The sequence below is a fragment of the Netta rufina genome, assembly GCF_964035555.1.
Source record: "Netta rufina genome assembly, chromosome: W".
NCBI classification, from domain to species: domain Eukaryota; kingdom Metazoa; phylum Chordata; class Aves; order Anseriformes; family Anatidae; genus Netta; species Netta rufina.
Window position 1 is genome coordinate 3874916 of NC_140139.1, and position 27562 is coordinate 3902477.

Sequence of the window (27562 nt, forward strand, 5' to 3'; positions counted from 1 at the left end):
AACGTAGGAATGCACTCAGAGAAGAGAGCTATTGTGAATGCATTGATGCAGATTTCTCAATTTCCTTCCCTTTTTAAAAACTTCTCAGTCACTGTTAACTGCTTTTTATTCTTGTTTATAAACTTGTTTTGTTGCAGTACTAAAGTGAAGTCCTGTATGCTCTGAAGTAAAGGGACTTTGATCAGTAGTGCCTGTAGCTCTGCTGATTGGAATAATAAGAGTTAAATTCTGCTTAGGAAATGTACAATATTTCATATGTGCATATATATTTCTAGCTTGTGTTTTTTTTTTTTTTTTTTTTCTGTGTGGGGGTACTGTATGCCCCCTGACAAGCTGTTTATATCCATTCCCTACTCCTCAGGTTGTGTACTGCAGGCCCACAAAGCATAGCTCAGTACCAGCTCTCCTTAAGCAGTCATCGCGTAGCCTGTTTGTGTGGTCTTATGCTACAACGGATTGAAGGAGCTGAGCTGACTGGAAAAGTTAACCTTTTTCTCAGTCTGGATGTTTTTTGAGGTGGATTTGTTCTCCACCATGGTTTATGGCTGTACTCACACAGTGAGATAAAGGGGGAGATAATGGAGCTGTCCTGATTTCTGGTGTCTTTACCCTCATACACAGGTATCTATGGGGTGACAGCATTTGCTTGTAAACAAACTTGCAAGCATGAAGGGAAAAAGTACAAGAGAGTGCTTTCTTGATTACTATTTAAACTTGTTTCATCCTGCCTCTTACCTGAACACTAAGCAGATCTGTGAAGTGTAGATACCTTTATTTAGGATTTTAGATTGCTCTGACACAGCTGCATACTTGCTTAGAATCTGTGGTGGTATTAACTCTTACTTTATGATGATACTTTGGATATTTTAATGTGTGACTTTTATTGCCAGCTTATGGAAGTGACGGGGAAAAACCAGGATGAGTGCATAGTGGCATTACATGACTGTAATGGGGATGTGAACAGAGCTATCAACATATTGCTGGAAGGAAGTTCAGACACGGTAAGGTTTTCCTTCTCTATTAAACTGCTCTTATTTCTTGTTGTAGCAATTTACTTTGAGAAAATAATTGGGAAAGTCATATTTAAGAATTTGATTTTCCATGTCTCCACTGAAATTCCTCTGGAGGAAATGGAGATCAGGGCGGCTTCTCTATCTTGTGCATAAAGGCTGAAACTTGAAAATGTTGCGGGTGTTCTGCTGATCTTCTGCAGAGTTCTCCATCTTTTATATATGTGCTACTATTTTCTCTGCAGCAGAGCTCAGTGGGGCACTGTCCTGTGTTCTGCTGACCTGTTTGTAGTTACTCTGTAGTGCCACAGTCATGAGACCTGAGGTGATACTGTGTGCCACAAAGGGAAATATTTGTAAACCTAAAAAGGGAGGCAGATACTTGAAGTCACATGACTTTTGTAGGTATGCATTGCGAGTATTGAGGTTTGGAGGAGTGTTCCATATCTGAAAGATGCATTGAAAACTAATAGTGGCAGAAGAGAATACAGAAAGTAGTTGCTTTTTTTTTCCCACTGTTGCTCATTAGCCTTACTTCACAGAGAAACTGAAAGAGAAAACTGAACTGTGTATATAGGAACAGTGTTAGCATAGCATGTGTTTTGTTTTTATCCCAAGAGTTTTCAAGAAATTGTGGTTGAAGTTTTTGCTGGAGGGGCTTCTAACAGCTTATCTGAGACAGTCAACTAGATTCTCTCTCATATAAATTGAGAAAGAAACACGGACTTGGTTACTTTACTGTCAAATGTTCAGTAGTGCTTCCTGTGATTTATCAGGATGTGTTCTGTTGCTTAGTGTTAATGAGGAAACGAACCCCCGTGTCCCAAATCTAGGCCACATATAATTCTAACCAAGGGGACTTTTATTTTTATTCCATTTTTTATTTGTAAGAGTTGATCATCTCAAGCATAAAAGTATGTAATGCTGAGTGTGTGGGTAAGTTGGTAGGAGAAGAGAGCATTTCACCTTGATTAAATGTATCTTGGTGATGTGCTATCCATTTTTGTGTTGTCTTGTACTTGTCATTTTCTAGTTCAGAATAGTTTTCTGGTTGAAGAATGTCAAATGCTTTCTTACCTTAGCAGACTGTTATAATTGATCATGACATGGAAGAAACTTTCTGAACTCATCTGTCAATAAGAGGCAACACATCCATGTTCTGTTATGTTGGCAAGTCCCTCTGAACCCATTGTTCTCACTATAGAAAATGCAACTCAAATACAGAGAACGTGAAGGGCTGGACAAGGGAGGAGGAAAAAATTAGAAGGGTCTACATCAGTGTGTGAAGGCACATTGCTTATGGAAGTGTGGACCCTCCAACTTCAGGGGTTTGTTGTGAGGCCATTTTCCTTCAAAAGAGCTTTACCATGGATTTGGTATAAAGTTGGAAGCAGAGGTAATACTTGTTCTGAATGCAGATTCCTTAATCTGTTTCTAGCTTCACTTGGCTTTGATGCACTACATGTTTTTTATACCTCATTTGGAAGAATATGTATCTATCCAATTTGAGGAATTAGAGCAGGGAGTGATAGCTATGGAGTCTGTCTATAATCTATTTAGTACTCTGCCAGCTTTTTTTTTTTTTTTTTTTTTAAGGCTGTGATCCTTAAGGCTTTGTACTCTCTTTATGAAGATTTTTCAGTTGCAACTGTTGTGACAGTCAGGCTTTGGAGGAGAGTAGAGAAGGGCATGCTTCTTTGCCTAAGACTTGTGTTTGTTTAGCTTGCTACAGGAGTAAGAGCCATTTTATGCCCAACCATATTTTAATTTCTAAAACTTTGGAAGGTAGTTTAAAGGGGGAACACTTCAGATTCCTTTTCCCCCTGCACCCCAAGATCAGGGCAGCAAGAAGGCTTCTGTTACATATTTTCAAGGGTCAAGTCCACAATGGTAATTCAGCATCCTCAGCTGAAATTGTAGTTTACAAAGGCAGGCAGCTTTGGTCTATGACGCATACCTGTGCCCAGAGATAGTGCTATACCCAGCTTCTCAGTGTTCTTCCAAATTATATTGATTTTTTTTCCCTATATGAATAATAATAAACTTCACAAATCCTGAAATCCTTGTGGTTGTCTGAAAATCTTACTTATGATAAAGCATGGATCTGATGCTTTCATAGTTCTTTTTACTGATACTTAGGTTGTATAAAGTGTTACTATAGTATTTTATTTAAGATTTATAGAATCATCCATTTTTGGAGATTTCTTAAAACAATTGAAGATCACTTGGCACCATACCCATTAGCAATGTAGTGCATTCTGAACCATCTAGATTTGGTTCTTAAGTTGTCAGTGCAGTTATTTATTCTCCTTTAAAGTATCTCAAACTCCTGGAGGGTCTTAGTGTGCAATGCAGTTACACAGGCTGTGACATGAAGTCATGTGATAGTTACTGGAGGAGACCAAGCTTTCAGTTAAACAAGTAACATGGCATTGCTCAAACAAGTAGTTTTGCACTTCTAATCAGCACCATCTGTGCTTTACCTGTTGTCCTATGGTAGTGTAGTCTTCAATACCAGATATGAAATTGAAAAGTGACTTCAGCTTCTTTCTAACCTATACCGCTACAAAAAATGAGTAACCATTCTTTTAGTACTTAATCTCTCAAACAAGACACTAAAACATTGACTTTATACTTGCAAGCTGATTTGCCATCTGCTTGTTTGGTAGTGTTAGTTTTTTCTTTTTTATTCTAGGCAGATGGGATTAGCTGGTCACTGCCTACCTTGAGAGGGTTTCTGAGCTGCTGTTGTGTGAATTAAGAGATCACAGGACCCAAATTACTGATAGTCAACCTTCTTTTCATGTAGTTGCCTGTTGTGAAGCCATGGGCTCTATCTATGTGGTGGTTTTACTGTGCTAGGCAGCTAAACACCACAACCGTGCTCTCACTCCCCCTCCTTAGATGAGGAAGAGAAGAAGTAAAGTAAAGAACTCACAGGTTGAAATAAGGATAATTTAATTAAAGGGGGGAAAAAAAAAGACAGTTAAGGAAAGATTATTATTAACCAAACAATTTTAACTAAAGGGAAAAAAAGGGGAAGGGGGGGAAAAAAACAACAAAGGCTGTGTGGAAGTGCAGAGAAAAGAAATTACTCTGTACTTCCCACAAATGAACAATGCTTGACCATGTCCTTGAGACAGGGCTCTAATGCATGTAGCCAGTGTTTGGGAGGAGGACCGATGTTTTCACAATGAGAACCCTCCCTTCTTCCGGTTTCCACATTTTATTGCTGAGTGTGACACCACATGGTATGGAATATCCCTTTGGTTGGTTTAGGTCAGCTGCCCTGGTGATGTTTCTTTTCTCACTTTTTTGCCCACCCCCTAGGAGGGTTAGAGAGAGTCCTGATGCTGTGCCAGCACTGTTCAGCAGCAGACACAACCCTGGTGTGATACCACTGCTGTTCTAGCTACAAGTGCAGAGCACAGCACTGTATGGGCTGCTGCAGGGAAAGTTAACATCCTAGCCAGACCCAGTACAATCTAGTGCTTTGCGCTTGACGGCACCTTATCTGCATATGCAATTTTCCTGCTTGAATACCTTATCCAGACTATAAGCTCCTAGAGGTGGAGACATTAAAAGCATCTCCCATCTTAATGGTTCACAAATAATACCTTTCTTTGCTTTGCAACTATGGCTCAATAGACTAACCATGCAATTGCATAATGAGTTGCTGTGCTATACTTAGCAAGTGTTTTAGGCATTTTGTTTTCAACTCCTACAGATATTCATGTGGAACTGATATTATCCCTGAATTTATTTTGGGGTTGGATTTTTATATTAAAGCTGAGACGTTTGTACCTTGTACAGTTTGTACCTTGTACAGTTTGTACCTTGTACAGTTTGTACCTTGTACAGTTTGTACCTTGTACAGTTTGTACCTTGTACAGTTTGTACCTTGTACAGTTTGTACCTTGTACAGTTTGTACCTTGTACAGTTTGTACCTTGTACAGTTTGTACCTTGTACAGTTTGTACCTTGTACAGTGTTAGTACACAAACTAATAAGGATTCTTCTGGCGGGGATTAAATACCCTGCCTTCTCCCACTTACAGGGAGTGTTCCCTGGAAACACTCCCATTCTGTGTAATTCAATCCCTTTTACTCATTAATTCGTTAAGAGTTCTTCTAAGGAAAAGGTAAAGGTTTACAATAGATAGTTTTAAGAGTTTTAATCTCAAAAGTCTTTGTTAAGGCAGTCTCTCAGGTATCAGGGTTAACTGATGCTTTTACCCAGGAATGAGTCCACCCTCTCTCAGCTGTTCTTACTGTTGTCTCAGTAGTCAGGAGCACTTGAAACAGTCTGTCCCACTCAGGTTGCAGTTTCAATTCTCTCCATGTTTGCATCAGATCCCAACTTCCTGCTTGGAATGGATCGATCAGGGCTTCCAAGGGTGCGGTTTGAGCTAACAGTCCACAGGTCCTGAGAAATGACAAAGAGGATGACAGCCCGAGTATATAGTTCTTAAGAAAAGCATCTTTTGTCTCAATTTGAGGTAATCCATTCCCTTTGTCCATGTGCAGCAATCCAAAGAATATTTCATATGGTGAAACTCCCACATCTTTTCTTGGTGCAGTTTGAATTCGGAGAAGTGCCAAAGGTAAGCACTTTGTTTGGGGAAGCTGAGTTTCCAGAACTTAGTCAATTGCTTCTTTACTGTCTGATCTGCTCCACCCTTCCAGAAGAGGAAGGATGCCAAGGAGTGTGAAATTTCCACTTCATTCCTAGAGTCCACATTAGCCTTTGCAATGTTTCTGGCATAAAGTGATTTCCTTGATCAGAGTCAATATTTTCAACAATTGCATATCTGGGAGTTATTTGTTCTAGAATTACTTTAGTTACTATGTTCACAGTTGCAGATACTGAAAGATACTGAAGGGAAAGCTTCCACCCACCCTGACAAATGATTGACAAAGACTAATAAGTATTTACATCTACCTACTCTAAGGAGCTCTGTAAAATCTACCTGTACGTTTTGGAAACGTTGAATTCCTGGTTCTCGCCCCCCCCCCCCCCTTTAGGCTGACTGGATAATTTTCCTATTTACCTTTTGACATACTACACAACTGCTGCATACGTGTTCAGCCAGTGTGTGTGTATGTATATATTCCTATACATACATATTTCCATAGAACAGTGTCACATATTGCTTGAATTCCCAATGATCCACTTGATGTATTAGATAATACTTGACTCATTAGCACTTTATTCAGCATTTTTCTCCCCTCAGGGAGTATCTATTTTAGTTCAGACTTCGTGACTCCTGATTCCTTAACCTCTTTCTTTTAAAACTCTTTAGTTCTTATTAGTTTCGGGTAGGGGTAGCTCAATAATTCCCTCAATCTTCTCTGGATTTATTCTTCATTCCCCATCGGACAATACATGCCCTAAGTACTTGACTTCTCTTTCTATGTATTGTGATTTATTTTCCAGTCCTTTCAAGACCTGTTTTCCCAGAAAGTTGAATAGCTTGTTAGTGGCTTCTTTTATGACTGTTTTCTCCTGTCCTGACAATAAAAGATCCTCCACATATTTGTAACAGTAACACCTCCTTTGGAGGTTGGAATTACTCCAAAATTTCTTCTAGAATGTCCCTAAATAAATTGGTGGTCCTGTAAAGCCCTGAGGTGAAATTGTCCATCTGCATTGCTGCTTCCACCCCATTTCAGGGTCTTTCCACTCAAAGGCAAATATATCTTTGCTCCCAGGGCCTGAGAGTACCCCATTAATAACACTTATTCCAGACTAATTCTTTAATAATGAAAATGGGCATTCAAATAGTAAATCCTTTCCCAACAAGTTAGTCCCTGCCTCGGGTGCATGCAATTATTGCCCAGTGATCATTCTATCCCTAGTCTCAGCTTGGTGTCCTCAAAAAGTGGCACTGTTTTCCCAGTCCCTTCTACCCCCATCACATTTAGGGTTTCATTAGTTAATTTAAGCCCTGATGCTTTACAGGCCAATAATGACGTAGCTGCCTCAGTGTATTGGGTTTGATGGCAAGGTTCTGGTAGTGGGGGGGCTGCAGTGGTAGCCCCTTTGAGAAGAATCCAGCAGCTGCCCCAGGTTAGATAAGGGCCAGTTTCAGCTGGCTCCAAAAGGGCCCACTGCTGCTCAGAGCCAAGCAATGAGCAATGCAGTTTGTGCCTCTGTGAGAGCGCATCCAAGAAAAGGAAAACTGCTGCACAACAGCAGCTGGGAGAGTGAGTGAGAAACCTTCCTGCAGATACCAAGGTCAGTGCAGAAGGAGGGGGAGGAGGTGCTCCAGGTGCTGGAGCCAAAGCCCCTCTATGGCCCACAGAGAGGCCCCTGGTGGGGAAGGCAGACCCCCCCCCAGCAGCCCATGGTGTACCACAGTGGAGCAATTTCCATGCTGCAGCTTGTAGAGAGGAGCCCATGCAGGAGTAGGTGATCGGGGGCAGGGGGTGGACCCCAGGGGGTCCCAAGCCAGACCAACACCCTCCTGACATATAGGCCCTGTGGCACAGACTAACACCTGGAGCAGCTCCCAAAGAGCCCATTTTTCACTGCCTGTGGAGAAATCCACACAGGACCAGCCCGGGAAAGTTGGCATTCCACAAGAGGGGCCCCACGCCAGAGCAGGGGAGAGAGTGACTGTGAAAGACCAGTGGAAACGAAGCACTACAGGCTGACAGCAGCTCCCCCGCCTATTCTGAATTTATAACAGCAATCTCCCGTCCTCCTCCTGTTCCAGATACTCCTGTTTAGGATACCTATTTTTGAAGTGGCTAGCATGGACACATCTTCTCAAAGCCTGTCCCTGCTAGGATTTAGGCTGCATCACAGGCAGCTTTGCCTGCCTTCCATTCCCCTCCTAAACATTTTTCTCCAGTGAATAACATACTCAAGATTGACATTCCCCCCTCCCCCTGGAATACATATTAGGCCTCAGAAACAGATTTGACTTCTCTGCTAGTTCTATAGGGTCCTCAATTAAAGACTTTTAAGAAACAACACCTTAAGTTTAAGTTAAAACTCCTTACCTCTCTGCTGGTAAGGAGCGGAGGAGTTCACCTAAGAGGATACATGGTTAGTGTTAGTACCATTAGCATCAGGGAAGGTGAAATTATCAATATCTCCTCTACCTTGTTATAATTCTTATCAGAGCCTAGAGTGCACTTCTTCTACAGGGACAGCATCAATTGTCTCCCTTCCTGGAGCAGCTGCTGCTGCCTCCGGTGCAATATTAGGATTATAGAGAGCATAACTTGATTCCTCCTCTGAAAAAGGAATCTTATTGTTTACATATAAATTCAAAGCCTGAATTTTCATCAGACCTGTATTTTGGCCAAAATACTGAAGTTTCTTTTATTGGCTTTTTAGGCCAGACAATTACAAAATATGTAACTTTTTATTTTAAATCTTTTTCCCTAGTTTTTGGGTTGTTTTTCCAAATCCTTATCATTCTCTCCAAAGGACTGTTTTTAGGCACAATCCCAGGGTCTCCAACCCCACCCTGCTGACTCTTGGAACCCTTAATCCCCAGCTCTTCCTGACGTGCTGCTGTGGACTTTACCACCCACAGGGTACCACACGCCTTCACCTAGGATTAGGAGAGAGGTGGGGTGTACTGCCGAGCACCTCACTGTGCTCGGGGTACCGTACACCTAAGGGCCCAAACCCCTGAGACTCTCTCTTGCTCATCTCTCTTTCGCTTCGTCCATATCCCTAAGCTCTACATCTAAATGTCTTTTAAAGACCTCCAGGGATGGTGACTCCACCACTTCCCTGGGCAGCCCATTCCAATGCCTCACAACCCTATCAGTAAAGAAGTTCAACTTAGTCACATGGTCTGAACTTTTGGGTAGACCTGTGCGGTGTCAAGAGTTGGAATTGATGATCCTTAAGGGACCCTTCCAACTCAGGATATTCTATGATTCTAACTTACTGAGGGTGCAGTCGATCCCCTCATCCAGATCATCAATAAAGATATTAAAGAGGACTGGCCCCAGTACCGAGCCTTGGGGAATGCCACTAGTGGTGTTCAAATCCAACTGGATTTGACTCCATTCACCACAACTCTTTGGGCACAGCTATCCAGCTAGTTTTTAACCCAACGAAGCATATGCCAGTCCAAGCCACGAGTACCCAGAATGCTGTGGGAAACAGTGTCAAAAGCCTTGCTGAAGTCAAGGTATCACAGAATTTCTAGGTTGGAAGAGCCCTCAAGATCACCGAGTCCAACCTCTGACCTAACGCTAGCAGTCCCCACTAAACCATATCCCTAAGCTCTACATCTAAACGTCTTTTGAAGACTTCCAGGGATGGTGACTCCACCACTTCCCTGGGCAGCCTGTTCCAATGCCTCACAACCCTTTCAGTAAAGAAGTTCTTCCTAATATCTAACCTAAAACTCCCCTGGCTCAACTTAAGCCCATTCCCCCTCGTCCTGTCACCAGGCACGTGGGAGAACAGACCAACCCCCACCTCGCTACAGCCTCCTTTAATGTACTTATAGAGAGCAATAAGGTTGCCCCTGAGCCTCCTCTTCTCCAGGCTGAACAAGCCCAGCTCCCTCAGCCGCTCCTCGTAGGACTTGTTCTCCAGGCCCCTCACCAGCTTCATCGCCCTTCTCTGCACCCGCTCAAGCACCTCGATGTCCTTCTTGTAGCGAGGGGCCCAAAACTGAACACAGTACTCGAGGTACGGCCTCACCAGAGCCGAGTACAGGGGGACGATCACCTCCCTAGCCCTGCTGGTCACACTGTTCCTGATACAAGCCAGGATGCCGTTGGCCTTCTTGGCCACCTGAGCACACTGCTGGCTCATATTCAGCTATCAACCAATACTCCCAGGTCCTTCTCTGCCTGGCAGCTTTCCAACCACTCATCTCCCAGCCTGTAGCTCTGCTTGGGGTTATTGCTCCCCAGGTGCAGGACCCGGCACTTGGCCTTGTTGAACTTCATACAGTTGACCTCAGCCCATCGGTGCAGCCTATCCAGATCCTCCTGCAGAGCCTTCCTACCCTCAAGCAGATCGACACACGCACCTAACTTGGTGTCATCTGCAAACTTACTGAGGGTGCACTCGATCCCCTCGTCCAGATCATCGATGAAGATATTAAAGAGGACCGGCCCTAATACTGAGCCCTGGGGAATGCCACTACTGACTGGCCTCCATCTGGATTTGACTCCATTCACCACAACTCTTTGGGCCCAGCTATCCAGCTAGTTTTTAACCCAACAAAGCATATGCCAGTCCAAGCCAAGAGCAGCCAGTTTCTTGAGGAGAATGCTGTGGGAGACGGTGTCAAAAGCCTTGCTGAAGTCAAGGTAGACCACATCCACAGCCTTTCCCTCATCCACCCAGTGCATCACTTTGTCATAGAAGGAGATCAGGTTCGTCAAGCAGGACCTGCCTTTCATAAACCCATGCTGACTGGGCCTGATCGCCTGCTTGCCCTGCAAGTGCTGCGTGATGACTCTCAGGAGGATCTGCTCCATGAGCTTCCCTGGCACTGAGGTCAAACTGACAGGCCTGTAGTTTCCCAGGTCTGCCCTCTGGCCCTTCTTGTAGATGGGCGTCACATTTGCTAGCCGCCAGTCAACTGGGACCTCCCCCAATAGCCAGGACTGCTGATAAATGATGGACAGTGGCTTGGCCAGCTCCTCTGCCAGTTCTCTCAGTACCCTTGGGTGGATCCCATCCGGCCCCATCGACTTGTGCACATCCAAGTGCCGTAGTAGGTCACCAACCAGTTCTTCATGGATAGTGAGGGCCACATCCTGCTCCCCATCCCCTTCCACCAGCTCAGGGTACTGAGTATCCAGAGAAGAACCGGTATTGCCGCTAAAGACTGAGGCAAAGAAGGCATTGAGCACCTCCGCCTTTTCCTCATCTCTTGTAACTAAGTTTCCCCCCGCATCCAGTAAAGGATGGAGATTCTCCTTAGTCCTTCTTTTTGTGTTGATGTATTTATAGAAACGCTTTTTGTTATCTTTAACGGCAGTAGCCAGATTGAGCTCCAGATGAGCTTTGACCTTCCTAATTTTGTCCCTGCACAGCCTCGCTACATCCTTATAGTCCTCCCTAGTGGCCTGCCCACTTTTCCAAAGCTTATAAACCCTCTTTTTTCTCCTAAGCTCAAGCCACAATTCTCTGTTGAGCCAGGCTGGTCTTCTTCCCCGCCAGCTCGTCTTTGGGCACATGTGGACAGACCGTTCCTGCGCCATTAAGATTTCCCTCTTGAAGAGCGCCCAGCCTTCCTGGACCCCTCTGCCCTTCAGAACCGCCTCCCAAGGGACTCCACCAACTAGTGTCCTGAGCAGCTCAAAGTCAGCCCTCCGGAAGTCCGATACAGCGGTTTTACTGGTCCCCTTCCTGGCCTCGCCAAGAATAGAGAACTCCACCATTTCGTGGTCACTCTGCCCAAGACAGCTCCCAACAATCACATCCTCCACCAGTCCTTCTCTGTTTGTGAAGAGAAGGTCTAGCGGGGTGCCACCCCTGGTAGGTTCACTAACCAGCTGCATCAGGAAGCTATCTTCCACGCTCTCCAGAAACCTCCTAGACCGCTTTCTCTGGGCTGTGTTGTGCTTCCAGGATATGTCAGGGAAGTTGAAGTCCCCCACGAGTACAAGAGCTGACAATTTCGCAACTTCTGTCAGCTGCCTGTAGAACTCCTCATCCGTCTCCTCATCCTGGTTCGGCGGTCTATAGCAGACCCCGACCAGGACACTAGCCTTGTTGTCCCTGCCGATCCTAACCCAAAGGGACTCGACCTTGTCATTCCCAGCCTCGAGTTCCACAACAACGAAAGATTCTCTAATATAGAGAGCCATACCACCACCCCTTCTGTGCTGCCTGTCCCTTCTGAAGAGCTTATAGCCAGGCATTGCAGCACTCCAGTCATGAGACTGGTCCCACCACATCTCCGTGATGGCAACCAAGTCGTAGCCTGCCTGCTGCACGATGGCTTCCAGCTCCTCCTGTTTGTTACCCATGTTGCGTGCATTGGTGTAGATGCACTTCAGCTGGGCCATTGCCTTATCCTCCGGCCTTGCCATTGTTCCCCCTGGCTCAGCCCCAACAATCCTAGCCTCAGCCCCATCCGCCTTCCTACCTAGTTTAAAGCCCTCTCAATGAGCCCTGCCAGCTCCTGGCCCAGGATCCTTTTTCCCCTAAAAGATAGGGACCCGTCTGCGGCCATCAGGCCAGGTGCTGAGTAAAGTGCCCCATGATCAAAAAACCCAAGATTTCTGCGTTGGCACCAGCCCCGGAGCCACGTGTTTAACAGGTGGGCTTTCCGTGTCCTCTCTGAACCCCTCCCTGCCACCGTAGGGATGGATGAAAACACCACCTGCACTCCCGCTCCATCCACTAACCGACCCAGTCCCCTAAAGTCCCTTTTGATAGCCTTGAGGCTTCTCTCTTCGATGTTGTCACTGCCCGCCTGGACTATCAAAAGAGGGTAATAGTCAGAGGGGCTTACCAGGTTGGGAAGCTTCCTGGCAACGTCCCTGACCCTGGCCCCAGGGAGACAGCAGACTTCCCTACGGGTAGGGTCAGGCCGACAAATAGGGCCCTCTGTTCCCCTAAGTATCGATTCTCCAACAACAATCACCCTTCTGTCTTTCTTGGTGGAGGCAGTCCTGAGGCGTGGAGTCGACCTCCTCGCCCTAGGCATCCTCCTGGGAACACTTGCTACCTCTTCCTCAGCTACTGGTCTGTCGAGCTCCAGGGCCTCAAACCTGTTGTGTAAGGGCACTTCGTAATGCGGGGCCGGAAGGGGAGGGCGTCGCCTGCGATGTCGAGCAGGGACCTGTTTCCATTCCTCCTCAGCTCCCAGATCCCCTCCCTCTGCCCGACAGCTACAGGGCAGGGGGTCCACCCCCATTTGAGGAGTCTCACCTCGGTACCTCCCCTTGAGGCCCTGCAGGGAGTTACTCCAGAAGTCTCTCTCTCGCTCACACTCCCTGATGGCCCTCAACCTCTCCACCTCCTCCTTGAGCTCTGCCACCATGCGGACCAGGTCATCCACCTGCTCGCACCTCACGCACGCAGTTTCTCTGCCTCCCGCTGATGGCAGGAACAGGCTCAGACACTCCCTGAAAGGCCATAGAGAGTGGTAGACCACTCTCCCTGGTAGACCACATCCACAGCCTTTCCCTCATCTACCAAGCGTGTCACTTTGTCACAGAAGGAGATCAGGTTCGTTAAGCAGGACCTGCCTTTCATAAACCCATGCTGACTGGGCCTGATCACCTGGTTGCCACGTAAGTGCTGCGTGATGACAATGAAGGTAGGTTGAGAACTGGCTGACTGGCTGAGCTCAGAGGGTGGTGATTTGTGGCGCAGAGTCTGTCTGGAGACCCATGACTAGCGGTGTTCCCCAGGGGTTGGTGCTGGGTCCAGTCTTGTTCAACATCTTCATCGACGACCTTGATGAGGGAATAGCATACACCCTCAGCAAGTACGCCGATGACACAGGGAGGAGTGGCTGACACGCCAGAAGGCTGTGCTGCCATTCAATGAGACCTGGACAGGTTGGAAAGCTGGGCATGGAAGAAACCAAATGAGGCTTAACAAGAGCAAGTGTAGAGTCCTGCACCTGGGAAGGAACAACCACATCTATCAGTGCAGGCTGGAGGACGACCTGCTGGAGAGGAGCTCTGAGGAGAAGGACCCTGGGGGTCCTGGTGGACGACAGGTTGACCATGAGCCAGCAGTGTGCCCTCATGGCCAAGAAGGCCAATGGGATCCTGGCATGCATTAAAAGGGAGTGTGGCCAGCAGGTCAAGGGAGGTGATCCTCCCCCTCTACTCTGCCCTGGGCAGGCCTCACCTGGGGTACTGTGTCCAGTTCTGGGCTCCCCGGTACAAGAAAGACAGGGATCTCCTGGAAAGAATCCAGCGGAGGGCCACAAAGATGATACGGGGCCTGGAGCATCTTCCTTATGAGGAAAGGCTGAGAGACCTGGGTCTGTTCAGCCTGGAGAAAAGAAGACTGAGAGGGGATCTCATCAATGTGTATAAATACCTGAGGTGTGGGAGACAGAGGGATTTGGCCAACCTCTTCTCAGTGGTTTGTGGGGACAGGACAAGGTGTAATGGTCACAAGATGGAACACAGGAAGTTCTGTACCAACATGCGAAAGACCTTCTTCACGGTGAGGGTGATGGAGCACTTGGAACAGGCTGCCTAGGGAGGTTGTGGAGTCTCCTTCTCTGGAGATATTTAAGGCCTGTCTGGATGCCTACCTGGGCAACCTGGTCTAGGGAAAACCTGCTTTGGCAGAGGGAGATTTGACCCGATGATCTCTTGATGTCCCTTTCAACCCCTACAATTCTGTGATTCTGTCATAACCAAGTCTTCAAATCTCACCAAAAGGCATCCCAATGGGTGGATGAGAGGCTCAGCCCGTCGACTGATCCCAGGAGTCAGGAGGTCCTTGGGACGGTGTATTCACTCGGGATGGTATCTCCCCTGACGGTGGTATCTTCCCCTAACATCCCCAATTTATATTATTTTCTATCTTTTAGGTGGAGCTTGAGTGACTCTAGTCAAGCATATCTTAGTTATGATTGGTGAAAAGTTCTCCCGTCTCTGTTTAATGGTATAGGCTCCAAGAAATTCAGAGCACGTGCTCAGTGCGGGGTGGTTGCACCTTGGAGGTGGGTCGCTTTTGGGATGGAGGTGTGTTTTGGTATTATAATGATATTATAATGAGCAGAAGTACACTAGAGTACGGCATTTGTCAAAACATGACAGGTCCTTGGCTCAGGGTAGCAAAAAGTGCAGCTTATCGGTCCTGGTGTGCACAAGAACAATAGAGTCCCCACCTGGTACAGAGCTTAGCCATGGTGTCTCCACTCCACTCTATGATCCGTACTGTTCCTTAGGGCTAGCACACCAAGTTTCCCCAGCGTGATAGCATCTAAGGTTAGAAGCTTAGGGAACATTCAGGTAATGCAGCTATGCCCTACCCTGAAAGCCTCTTCTTCGATGCTTGTTGAGGGATTTTTGAAACAGCAAAGATCCCATGGCTTGCTGCAGCTGAGTAAACCAAGCTACCAGGACAACTATGAAAAGTTCCCATGGCAGTGTTCCCACATCGCCCAATTGAGGAATTTAGAAAAATATTGTTGCCAGCAGTTGACTTCAAGTACGGGATCTACGTGACTGCTAATCACAAGGGGGTTGTTTTCTTGTAGTTGTTTGTCTGAGTGCTTTTGACCAATAATCTTGTGTGAGACACTATCCGCCCCTGTTAAGTTTGCTATAAAAGTTAGACTATTTGGGTAATAAAGAGAGAGCATGATCTGACCATACTAGTGTCTGTCATGTTTTCGGCCGTTCTTCCTGCAACATATGGCGCACGAACAGGCTGAGAGATGCTGAGAGACTCTGAGCACAGATCCAAATATAGAGATCGCGGTAGGCCGCGGAGATTGATTGATGGATACAGAGATCGCGGTGAGACACCGAGATTGATTGATAGAGATCACGGTGAGACGTGGAGATTGATTGATTGGTTGATACAGATTGAGGTGAGACGCGGAGATTGATTGATAGAGATAGCGGTGAGATGCGGAGATTGATAGAGATTGCGGTGAGACACGGAGATTGATTGACTGATACAGATCGCGGTGAGATGCGGGAACAGAGGAATTGCGGTGAGACGCGGAAAAGTGACGTATTGCGGTGAGATGCAGGACATCCGGAGTCCAGTTGCTATGGGAGATCAGAGGCGTCTGTGGAAATGGCAGCTGGCTATGGCGGTGGCGCAAGCTTTCTCAGTACCGTCTGGGACTGACAGACCGCCGAGTACGAAACCTGAGACCTCAGGAATGCGGCTGACACGATCTTTATCGTTGGTTCTTGCACCCACCGCGGTTAGGGATATGACCTCTCCAATAAAGGAATCAGCGGCAGAAATAACTGAGGGACTATCGGGGCAGAGTGCTGATGTGGAGTGGGGGCTGCCCTCCCCACCCCCCCGTGCCGGAAAATCTTGATAAAGCTGTGCTGCCAGCATCTGTGCCGCTGCCAGGCAGCAATAAATCCACTCGGGATGCTTCGTCAATGAGAGGTGCAGCAGCAGCTTGCGAAAATTGACCTTCACTGGAGGAGTTGTTCCAAGAACTGCTAGTGAAATTTGAGAACTTAAAACTTACGGATTCAGAGGAGCCTCCTCTCTCGTCTGCCCCACCGGAGCCGACTCCCTCATTATCCGTTGCTACAACACCGTCGGCACCAAGGAGGGACAGGTGCTCCGACATCATATGTGATGCTTTCATAGAGGGGCATAGGCGTGCTACATCCTTGGCCTGCCCTATTATTATCGACCCTGTGCAAGGCACTTGGTTGTGGCAGCCACATGACTGCAAGCTTTTACAACAAGCTCGAAAAATGGTTTTGGACTATGGATTACAATCCCAGGCGGCTCAACAGATAATTCAATGGATTTTTCAAGCGAAACCAATGTGTCCACTTGACTGTTGAAACTTGGCGCGTTTAATGTTAACTCCTTCCCCATTGTTATTGTTTGAAAGGGAATGGTTGCAGTTACCACAGGGGGAAGCGGGTCAACCGCGTCAACCGGGGGACCCTCTGTATGGGATTACTGCAGCGATGTTAATGGGAACGGATCCTTATCTCAATACCCAGATTCAGCTGCAGTTCCCTGCAATTATTCACCAAACAGCTGCGCAGCTCGCACTGAGGGCTCTTCTTAGTCTCCCAGGGGAAAAGAAAGCATCTCCATTCGCATCTGTAGAACAGGCCCCTGGGGAACCACATGCTAAATTTATCAATCAGTCCAGGCAACCAGATGTGGTGGCACAGGACTGTCAGAGATTTGCTTTTACGGTACCCTCCATTAACAAACAGGCCCCGTCAAAGCGCTATGAATGGCTAGTGCTTCTACAGGGGATGAGGAATTCCCCTACATTATGTCAATTATATGTGGCCTGGGCATTACAACCAATTCGGGCAGCGTGGTGTGACATAATTATTTACCATTGTATGGATAACATTCGGTTTGGTAGGCCAGAATGCTTCCAGGATTCAGATTTAAAGTTTATTCGGGATACTTTTGAAGCAACAGGGTTGAAGATAGCCCCAGAGAAGGTTCAACAGAAACAGCCATGGCTATACTTGGGATGGAAAATGTCAGACTCTACTATTCGTCCCCAGAAAGGTGATATAACTATGGTGTTACATAATTTGATAAATGTACAAATGTTCCTGGATAATATTCAGTGGGGTTGGCACATTGTACGGATTACTAATGACGACTTAGCTATATTACTACCTTTATTGCGGTGCAGGAGTGCAGAGCTGCAGATTACACTAACAAATGACCACCGGCAGGCTCTTTCACAAATAGCTTCTAAGGTTGCAGCCGTATAGCACATAGCACTCTCCTTCACAATTAGCAATCATGTGTCTCATCCATTTGCGGTGCTTGGTCAGTGGCAAAAAGACAAGGGGGAGAGTAAGGGGCGACAAAGACAGAAACAGTATCAGGAGGATGCCACTGACACTAATAGCACGGGTAATAGGAGTAGTATAAGTGACAAAGGTGATGGCAAGGGTGGAATGATAGGGCAGCATTTTCGAGTTCTGGAATGGATTTTCCTACTGATTCAGCCAAAAATGAGTGTTCTGACACGGGCAGAAGCTATCGCAGAGTTAGTACGTGAGGGTCGCTCTCAAAGTATTGAGATCAGCGGGCAGGAACCAGGAGATCTGCCAGGATCACTTGGAATGGTGTTTACAGCAATCCATACCACTACAAGAAGCTGTGTTAGATTACCCGGGATTGGTACATTCCTGAACTCCAAAGGGGCCTCTCTGGCAAGTTATAAGATCATATAAATGGCAGATAGTACCACGGCTTTCGTCCCGACCAGTGGTGGGTCGCACTGTATACACTGATGCAGGTGCAGCAAGTAGGAAGGCTGTGTGTGTGTGGTACGAGAACGGAAGTTGGGAGAAATACATAATTCCGGGGGAGACAGGGGATTCATTACAAACATTGGCATTGTCTGCAGTTGTTTGGGCTTGTCAGTGCTGGATGCATGAGCCAATTAATTTCGTCTCAGGCTTTCTGTATGTTGTCAATATGGTAAAACGGATAGAGGATGCCTTGATATGGCAAACTAAGAGGGACAGATTGTTATTGTTTCTGCAGCTGCGAGATGCCATTCAGGGGAGAACTGCACCTTACTGTGTTATCCATATACGTAGTCACCAGTTCTCAATTGAGTTAATAGAAGGTAATTCACAAGTAGACAAATTGGTGAGTATTGATACTTTTTCAGGATTCATATGGGCAACGGCACAGGGGGGAGTAAAAGCACACCTTGTGCGTAGACATCTGATGGTGTGTGTGGCCATTATGGGAGTGCCACAGCAGATCAAGACGGACGATGGTCCAGCGTATGTCAGCAAAAGGGTTAGAAAATTTATGAAAATGTGGGGAGTAAAGCATATCACAGGTGTTCCATATTCTCCCACGGGCCAAGTGATGGTTGAACGATCACATCAGGTTTTAAAGGAACAATTAGTGAGGTTAAAAGAGATCAAGAACATTGATGAGCGATTGTCCGAGGTGGTGTTTGTCTTGAATCACTTATGTTTGACTAGGGACCAAGAAGACCCTCCTGCGAGTATTCATTTTCAAACAATAAATATAGCAGCACCAAATGTGTTACCACAAATAAGAATGAATTACTGAGATCCTCCTACAGGAACTTGGAAAGGGCCATACAGGTACAGAAATACAAGTAACACCTGTGGTTACAATGACACTGCTAGGCAGGGTTTAGGGGCTTAAGGCGCGGAGACAAGAGGTAACAACTACAGCATTTGGAACAATCGTACAGCTATGGCCTTACCTCCTGATGTTTTTCTGATTTGCGGGGATAGGGACTGGCAAGGTATCCCTGCAAATGCTATCGGAGGTCCATGTTACTTAGGTAAACTTACTATATTTGCTCCTAGCTTTTCACAGTTGCGTGAGATCACCAGACATAAACGGGCATTGCTCACACTGGATTGCAATGATAATGTTGAATTGTGTGGGGTTGCAGCTAGAGCAGCATTGGCAATTTTAGTGCCAGGAGCAGCAGCTGCGGCCACACTTAATAACTTAGAAAAATTGGCATGCTGGGCTGAGAAGCAAGCCAATGCCACGACAGAGATACTTGAGGAGATGTTACAAGATCAAAATAGTCTGCGCCGTGAGCTCTTACAGGATGGAGCTGCTATTGACTTCTTGCTCCTGGCTCAAGGGCGTGGGTGTGAGGACTTTGAGGGTATGTGCTGCATGAACCTTTGTGATCATAATGAGTCAATTCACAAATCCATTACTTTCCTGAAAGAGCGCATCAGAAAGATTCAATATGATATCAGTCCTTTCAATCAATGGCTCACTGATTTGTTTGGAACGATGCCTAGATGGTTACTGGGATTAATCAGAGAGGGATTAAGGATTCTATTTGTTGTGGTGTTAATCACGCAATCATTTTGTGTTGTATTGTAATAAATGTGGTTAAAGGGTTACTTGTAAAAGTGCTACATCGGGCTTGGTTTGCTCAAAAAGAAAAAGGGGGAATTGTTGAGGGATTTTTGAAACAGCAAAGATCCCATGGCTTGCTGCAGCTGAGCAAATCAAGCTACCTGGACGACTATGAGAAGTTCCCATGACAGTGTTCCCACATCGCCCAATTGAGGAATTTAGAAAAATATTGTTGCCAGCAGCTGGCTTCAAGTACGGGATCTACGTGACTGCTAATCACAAGGGGGTTGTTTTCTTGCAGGTGGGGTTGTTTTCTTGCAGTTGTTTGTCTGAGTGCTTTTGACCAATAATCTTGTGTGAGACACTATCCGCCCCTATTAAATTGGCTATAAAAATAGTCAGGCTATTTGGGTAATAGAGAGCATGATCTGACCATACTAGTGTGTGTCGTGTTTTCGGCCGTTCTTCCTGCTACAGATGCTGTACATTTTCTTTAAAATGTGAATATTTGTTTTATTTTATTAGTTGCTTTAGGCAGTTATACTACACTCTGTGCGTTTTCCCTTGTTAGGTTTATGGAGGTAGTTAAAAGGGAAAATGTTGCTCTGTTTTTTCTATGTTGTGGTTTTATTTAGGCTTCTTTGGACTAGTTAAAATTGATATATAAAATTTTTATAATTAATGTATAGCTGGAAATATTTGGTGTTCTCACACTTCATAAGAAAGTTCAAGTTCTGTAAGTTGTTTCTTTCTTGTCTTTTCCTAAAAAATACAGCCTGGTTTTCCACTTGTGTCAGTGTAATTTCTGGTAGGTATTTACTGATGTGATATTATACAAAAACTTGTTTTTTCCTATGACCTGGAGGGGTGAGAGGCAGTAGTATACAGAGAAGCCTCTTTCTTTTTGACGTTTATATCTAATTCTATTCTATCCAAATAGACTTCTTGGGAGACTGTAGGGGGAAAGAAGAAAAGCCTTGGAAAAGAAAGTTCAGAAAACAAAGAGAACAGAGAAAAACGAGGGGACAGAGAAGTGAGTCGTGGACGGGGAAGTTCCAACAGACGGGGAAGAGGAGGCAGCCGTTGCCGAGAGTGTACGTACGGGGGTTCATTTTTAAAAGCTTCAGGCACTTTTCTTGCAGGTGAAACTGGTTGAGAGCAAATGCGTAATGGAATAAAAATGTCAGAGGTATAGCTCCGTGCCTAAGTGGTTATAACTTGTTTACATGACAGGTATGCTTGATCTCTCTACGTGACTTAGTTTTGGGATAGTCTGTGCTTGTATTTTTCAGTTTCTGTCCTTTTTTTTTTTTATTAATTGATCTTGTGCTTACTGGTCTTTTATTTAAGTTTTATAATTGAGTCTTTGTAAGACTGAGAGCAAGTATTTCACTGCACAGCTGATATACTTTGTTTCTTTTAATGAAAAAAATATCCAGCTTTGACTCCATCTCCTTTTATGAGTGGGAGAACCTGAAAATGTTCTCATCTTCTCATAAGGGGAATGAAAAGACTGGGATCATTATCGATCTCTAGCATGTATTACTGACGTAAGCCAGCCACGGGTGAGTTACTACAACGGAGAAAGTGCTTTGTGAACTAAAACATTAAAAAAAAAAAGAAAAAGCTACAGTTTATACAGGTCCAATAGGACCTTGTGCAAAAGAGGACTAATATTTTCCAAAGCAGGTAGCATCACAGTATCATCCAGGTTGGAAGAGACCTCCAGGATCACCTAGTCCAACCTCTGACCTAACACTAACAAGTCCTCAAACACATTAAATTGCTATTGGATTCACGTAGCCTTTTTCTACTAAGCTTTCTTAGCAATGTCTAAGCTACATGTATTGCCTATAAGAGCCATCAACAGCACTGACAAATGAGCAGAGAATGGAGAGAGATGAAAAAAAAACAACAATCCTTTTCCTTTAGAAGCAGGAAAAAATATTTACAACAATCGCCAACTTTTCTAATTAATTATTGGAATATATTAAAATATTGTGCCGTTGAAAGCATTGAGAAGCTCTGTAGAATAGAGTAACATCAAAAATGAAAGTGAGAGGCAAGATTTTTGCCAGAAACAGATGCTGTTTGTTTCTTTCCTAAACTGAAACTAAAGATTTTCAGATGGTTACCAGATCTTGTGTTTTCTTCCCACCTTTTTATGCATGTGTTAATGGTTTTGCTGCTGCTATTAGGACAAACTGTGCAATACAAAATACTCAGCAGTGTTTTAAGTGGACAGTCATCAATTTTCTTCAGGGAGCCAGCCATCTTTCAGAATATCTACATATCTACTCAGCAGTTTCCCACAAAATAGAAGTTGTAGTGCTTTTCAAACATCTAGCCTTCTGTCACCACCATCCTCTGATTTAAATACAGAGGAGAGTTAAATTCTTGTTGTGTAGGGATGTGACACTGACAGATAGGAGATTTGGTGTTCTTGGTTATCCCTTATTCTTCCACTGTTGCCAACTAACACATTCACAAGAAAGTAAAGTATGAGGCAGTTCGTTTCTTCCCTATTCAGAGAAGTGGGACTATAACTAATTTAATAGGGTAGGCTGCAAAGCGCTGCACTTCTTCAAAAAATAAGCGTCTGATATGTTTCCCTCTTAACAGACGTTTTCCTTTCTAATTGTCAAATTCCAAGTAAGCAACTTGCTTGTGGCTAGGCCTGCAAAGAAGAGGGGTGACTGAGATATCTTGACCATACCACTCTGAAAATCTTATATTTCCTTTTCAAAGGATTCAATTTAAGCAGATGGCTATATTGTCTTATGTATGAATCTCTAAAATTTCTGTTAAGCTGTCTTCTCTCCACAGTTAGAGATGAAGAGAATGGATTGGACAACAATCAAGGAGACAGGCCTTCAGATTGTGGAAAACGTGGCCGTGGGAGAGGTGAGATGGTGGCATTGGTGTGGGACTGGCCCTGATTTCATTTCCTGAAATGGAATCCCCCCCCCGCATGTGTTTACTTAAAAACTTAAGCATTTGGTTATCCTTTGATTCCATAAGCACTTCAGCCACTTTTAATTTAGTTACTTGCCACCCCCTATAGACCTTCTCATTGTTTGGTCTTAGAGTGGCTTAAAGGTGATTTATATCAATTATTTTTGCAATTTTTCGTGTGGTATGCTGGTGTGCTCTGGCTATCGAGAACTGTTTTCCCAGATCGAATAATGGTGGCCTGGAAGTTGGAGTGCACTGGGCTCTTCAAGATGTACATTGGCAGCAGGAAAGCACAAGATTCCATCTGTGGAGCTCTCGGGGAGGGATTTGTTGTGTGCTTGCCCCATTTCTTTGGGGTAGATCCTGTTGTTAGGTTTGTCTTCTGCTTTCAGTACCCAGTCAGAGAGCATTAGCTAACTTAGCAGCTTTTTGGTGAGAGAAGTTTTGGCATGAAGTTGTTGATAAGGAGAGGTGTGGAAAGATCACTGTGGAGTCACAGGTAGAATTGTGCATCCTGTAAAAGAGATGGGAAAGATGTTGACAATGGACTTGATGCGGAATCAAGGGATGCATAGTTTGTTTGGATTTTCATGGGTTTGAGTGGAAAGAAGCTTGTTTTTCTTAAAGCAAGAGGAAGGGAAATGGGTAACCTGAGATTGTATTGGGAGATGGGTATTAAACTGATGAAGTGCACAGCAGGGCTAACATAATAAGTAATGTCCAAGTTATGGAAAAACATTCCTACCTTCAAAAAAGGACTCTTCTCTTTGGAATATCCAGTAACGAGGCATTCAATGACTGGCACATCCAACTTCATTGTCTCCAAATCTGTATCTTGAAGGGAGTGGAAAGATGCAAAGATGTGTAGCTTCCAGAGGGTTGTGAGTGACTTGGTTGTGCATGTAATCAGCAGATCAGCAGTCATGAAATGGCTTGTGCAGAGAGCCCTTTGCAGGGGAGGGTGTGGTATATAGTGTTATAGGTGGAACTTAAGGCTTTAAGTGTTTGCTTTATACAATAATTCTTTATACAAGTTGTAAATACAAAGTTAGGATTTTTTTTAAGTTGTTGCGTGAAACTTAAAGGTTAATTTCAAGTTCTAGTTCTTGATTTGTTTTTAAGAGCAATTCATTGTGTTCATTGTCAACTCTGTCGCTCTCCAGATGAACGTTGTGTCTCAAGCCAAGGCACTTAATCATCAGTATCAAACTGACATACCTGACTGAAGAAACAGGAACAACTTAAACCAATTTCTGTTCACTGGGATAGTGTATACAGTGTATCTGTGTCTCTACCCAGTAGTTTAGACTCTACATTCATGTGAACAAAGTGTCTTGATGAAGTCTCCTCAGCTGTCTGTGATAAATCCTTTGAATGGCTTCAGGATCATTATATTACAAGTGTGTGTGTTATATGGCAAGAAATACCTAATTTAATTTAATAATGCAAGCCCTTGAAATCTACAGGGAATGACATAAAGCTGTGTATTTCACATCTTTTCAGGGATGCATAACCTCCTGGTTATTAGTAGATATAAGAAAAAAACTTTTGCCATTTTATTCAGTAGTCTTTATTTGCTGTTAAACAAAATAATAGTCACATTTGGGGATAAAGTACTTCAGCTAAAAGTATATAGATTGGTAATGTTATAAATGAAGTCTCAACTCAATCTGAATTTAGTAATATTTATAAAAGGAATATTTCTAAAAGGTATAAAAGGCAAGTAAACAGCACTGGGTGTGCGGGCAGTCTACGCTCCACCAACACGCACACACAAACATCAAACATTCTAAATATACAGAACATTGCTTTTACATGCTAAACCCGAGTATGCCTATACATATGTACAATCAGGAAAGGTAACAAACAATCCTTTAAGTTCCATGATTTAACAGTCTCCATTTTCCATTCCTTTTGAACAATATGTCTCGCTTTAAGTTGTCAAGCAACTTGGCCTTCGGGCCTTATGTATCCCGTTCTTCCCAGATCGAAGAAAAGCATATCCATCTCCATTTCAAGGCCAATGAGGCCTGGGTCAAAAGGCACGTTCAGGTCAACAGGGGTCGTAACAGCAAAAGCCTTCGATGGCTGTAGCAGCAGAGGGGCCCATAGCATAGCAGTCGGATCAGTAAACGAGCCCGCAGCTCCCTCACTATCTGGCAAACCACACGTTTCTGACTGTGGCTCCACATGGCTCTTTAAGGCCTCAAAGACTGCTCGCCAGGTGCTGAGCAATCCCACTGCAACCTTGTCGTTTTTAGTTGTAGAGTCCCACACCTTGACCTCAGTTTGGTCCCATATTTCAGGATCATAAACTGTCTGATTGTTAATAAGAAGAATAAGCTGTAAGGTTACCAGGACAGTCTTTGTTCCTAAGGACGTATGATTCTCCTAAATGCACAACTGCTTACCAGCGAGGGGCAGTTGTGTGCGCGGGTTCACTTCTCTCAGCTTGAGCTTCTTCCCAGCTCTGGTGTGCCCATTTCCAGATACTTTCTATATGAGCTTCTTTGAGCGGTTTGCTACGTTTGGCCAAACCTATCTTTATGAGGCGATCAACGTGCCTGTTCCCGTCCTGGTCTCCGTTCTGCTAGCCTGTTCCTTTTCATTCCTTCTTTCTGCTTCTTTATTGATGACGTAACTTCATCGTGTTGCCTTTTTTTATCTTGAGGGCAGGCTCTTCTCCCCACAGCAGTCCTTTTCAAAAACAACTTTTCATTGGTCAAACAACTTTTCAAATAACAACAACAGCAAACCCCCAGAAACTTCCATGCTGTAATAGCTGGAGAACAAGCAACCCTGAGACTGCATGGATTCTCCTGAATCACCCTTCTTTGTTCCCTCTAAACTCTTTACATTCCTGATGGCCTCATCGTTAAGAGTCTGATGTTATCATCAACCACGGGGCTTGCCGACCCCCATGGCCACACTCCCACATCTCCCCCTTCTTTATTAATATCAACCATTTTCTCGATACGAATTACCACTCCATAGATAACAGTAATCACAACAGAGACCTTTTTTTTGGAAATGTTTCATGCAGTGTGTTTGTAGGAATCTAGGAAACATATACAAAATTAGGGGTTAGCTAATATGCAAACAACGTACTCCAGCTATTTTAAGGTACCTTCTCAGGCTGGAATTACCTTACTGGCTGCTTTCTAGAGGGAGATTTGCTGGGCCATCACATTACTGCTTCATTGTAGAAAAAAAATAATTTTAAGAAATGACATGCACTGAAACCAGCAGAAATGGGGTAGATTCAGTGGTGATAGTGAAGTATTCATTGGGGGAGGAAAAAAGCAAAGCTTGATTATAAGAATTTCAGCTTTAGTGCTGTAGGCAGCACTAAGTGCTGTAGTTTACTGATGTGGTAGATCTTCTGTGACTGTGCCATTTACAGACTGATCTTCTGTTAATGACTGTGCCATTCCTTGCAACTATGAAGGGTGGTATGTAGACAGCATACAAACAGTGCTGGTTGTTGGCACTCAGGAGAGCAGGGATTTGAAGTAGATCCATGTTGTCCTTTAACCCGGCCAGCAGCTAAACACCACACAGCCGTTCGCTCACCCTCCCCCCTCCCTCTCTGGGATGGGGGAGAGAATCACGAAAATGAAGCCTGTGGGTTGAGATAAAGACAGTTTATTAAGACAGGAAAATAATAATAATAATAAAAATGATGACGGTAATAGTACTACTAATAATAATGTGTACAAAACAAGTGATGCACAATGCAATTGCTCACCACCTGCTAACCGATGCCCCCCACCCCAGCTAGCCACCCCTATATATTGTTAAGCATGACGTCAGATGGTATGGAATACCCCTTTGGCCAATTTGGGTCAGCTGTCCTGGGTCTGTCCCCTCCCAGCTCCTGCTACACCCATAGCCTGATCGCTGGCAGGACAGAGCGAGAAGCTGAAAAGCCCTTGGCTTGGTGTAAGCACTGCTCAGCAAAAATTAAGACATCAGCATGTTATCAGCACTCTTCTCATCCTAAATTCAAAACACAGCACCCTACCATCTACTAGGAGGAAAATTAACTCTGTCCTAGCTGAAACCAGGACAATATCCACCCCTTATTCCATACCATTTATGTCATGCTTAGATTCCATGCTTCCCAATACGTTCCAGTTAGTCACCACCTTCATATATGTATATGAAATGTCCATTAAATTTGTTTAGTCTTGACTGACTTGGGGCTCCATCTGTCACAGCAGTCTTTTTAGGGCAGAAGAGATAGTGTGTGGTGTTAGATCGTCAGATATTGAAGCCCGTTCTCATTGCATCACATCTCTGTGCTTGTCCAATTCTATCAAAAGCAAAAGAAATCCCACAAATGGTTTTGCCTTTTCCTGAGGCAGGAGTAGCCCAGACTGTTTTACCCAGCATGTTTCTGACGTGCACTACAGGAACTTTGTCCCCTTCTACAGTACATAGCAGGTTTGATTGGGCAGGTGCAACTCGGTTGGCAGATCCCCTAGTATTGACTAACCAGGTGGCCTTTGCCAAATGTGTATCCCAATTTTTGAATATCCCAGCACCCATTGCTTTCAATGTAGTCTTTAACAGTCCATTGTATCGTTCAGCTTTCCCGGAGGCTGGTGCATGATAGGGGATGTGATACACCCACTCAATGCCATGTTCTTTGGCCCAAGTGTCTAAAAGGTTGTTTCGGAAATGAATCCCATTGTCTGACTCTATTCTTTCTGGGGTGCCATGTAGCCATAGGACTTGCTTTTCAAGGCCCAGGATAGTGTTCCGGGCGGTGGCATGGGGCACAGGATATGTTTCCAGCCATACGGTGGTTGCTTCCACCATTGTAAGTATGTGGCGCTTGCCATTGCAGGTTTAAGGGAGCGTGATGTAATCAATCTGCCAGGCCTCCCCATATTTATATTTCAGCCATTGTCCTCCATACCAAAGAGGCTTTGACCGTTTGGCTTGCTTAATTGCAGCACATTTCACATTCATGAATAACCTGTGCAATAGTGTCCATGGTCAGGTCCACCCCTTAAACACGAGCCCATCTGTATGTTGCATCTCTACAATAATTCACCTTTATGTTGCCAGTCCAGGTCCACCTGAGCCACTTCAATCTTAGC

At 44.8% G+C, this 27562-nt stretch overlaps 1 protein-coding gene across 5 annotated transcripts in view; it reads left to right on the plus strand.

Annotated features, from left to right (window-relative positions):
• LOC311220826 (ubiquitin-associated protein 2-like) overlaps positions 1–27562 on the plus strand; it is a 114500-nt gene that overhangs the window by 21935 nt on the left and 65003 nt on the right. For all 5 annotated transcript variants that reach the window (XM_084304455.1, XM_084304456.1, XM_084304452.1 and 2 more), the window contains exons 4-6: positions 891–1001; positions 20440–20593; positions 22326–22403. In XM_084304455.1, coding sequence (XP_084160581.1) covers positions 891–1001; positions 20440–20593; positions 22326–22403 — 343 coding nt within the window. The remainder of the gene's footprint in view (positions 1–890; positions 1002–20439; positions 20594–22325; positions 22404–27562) is intronic.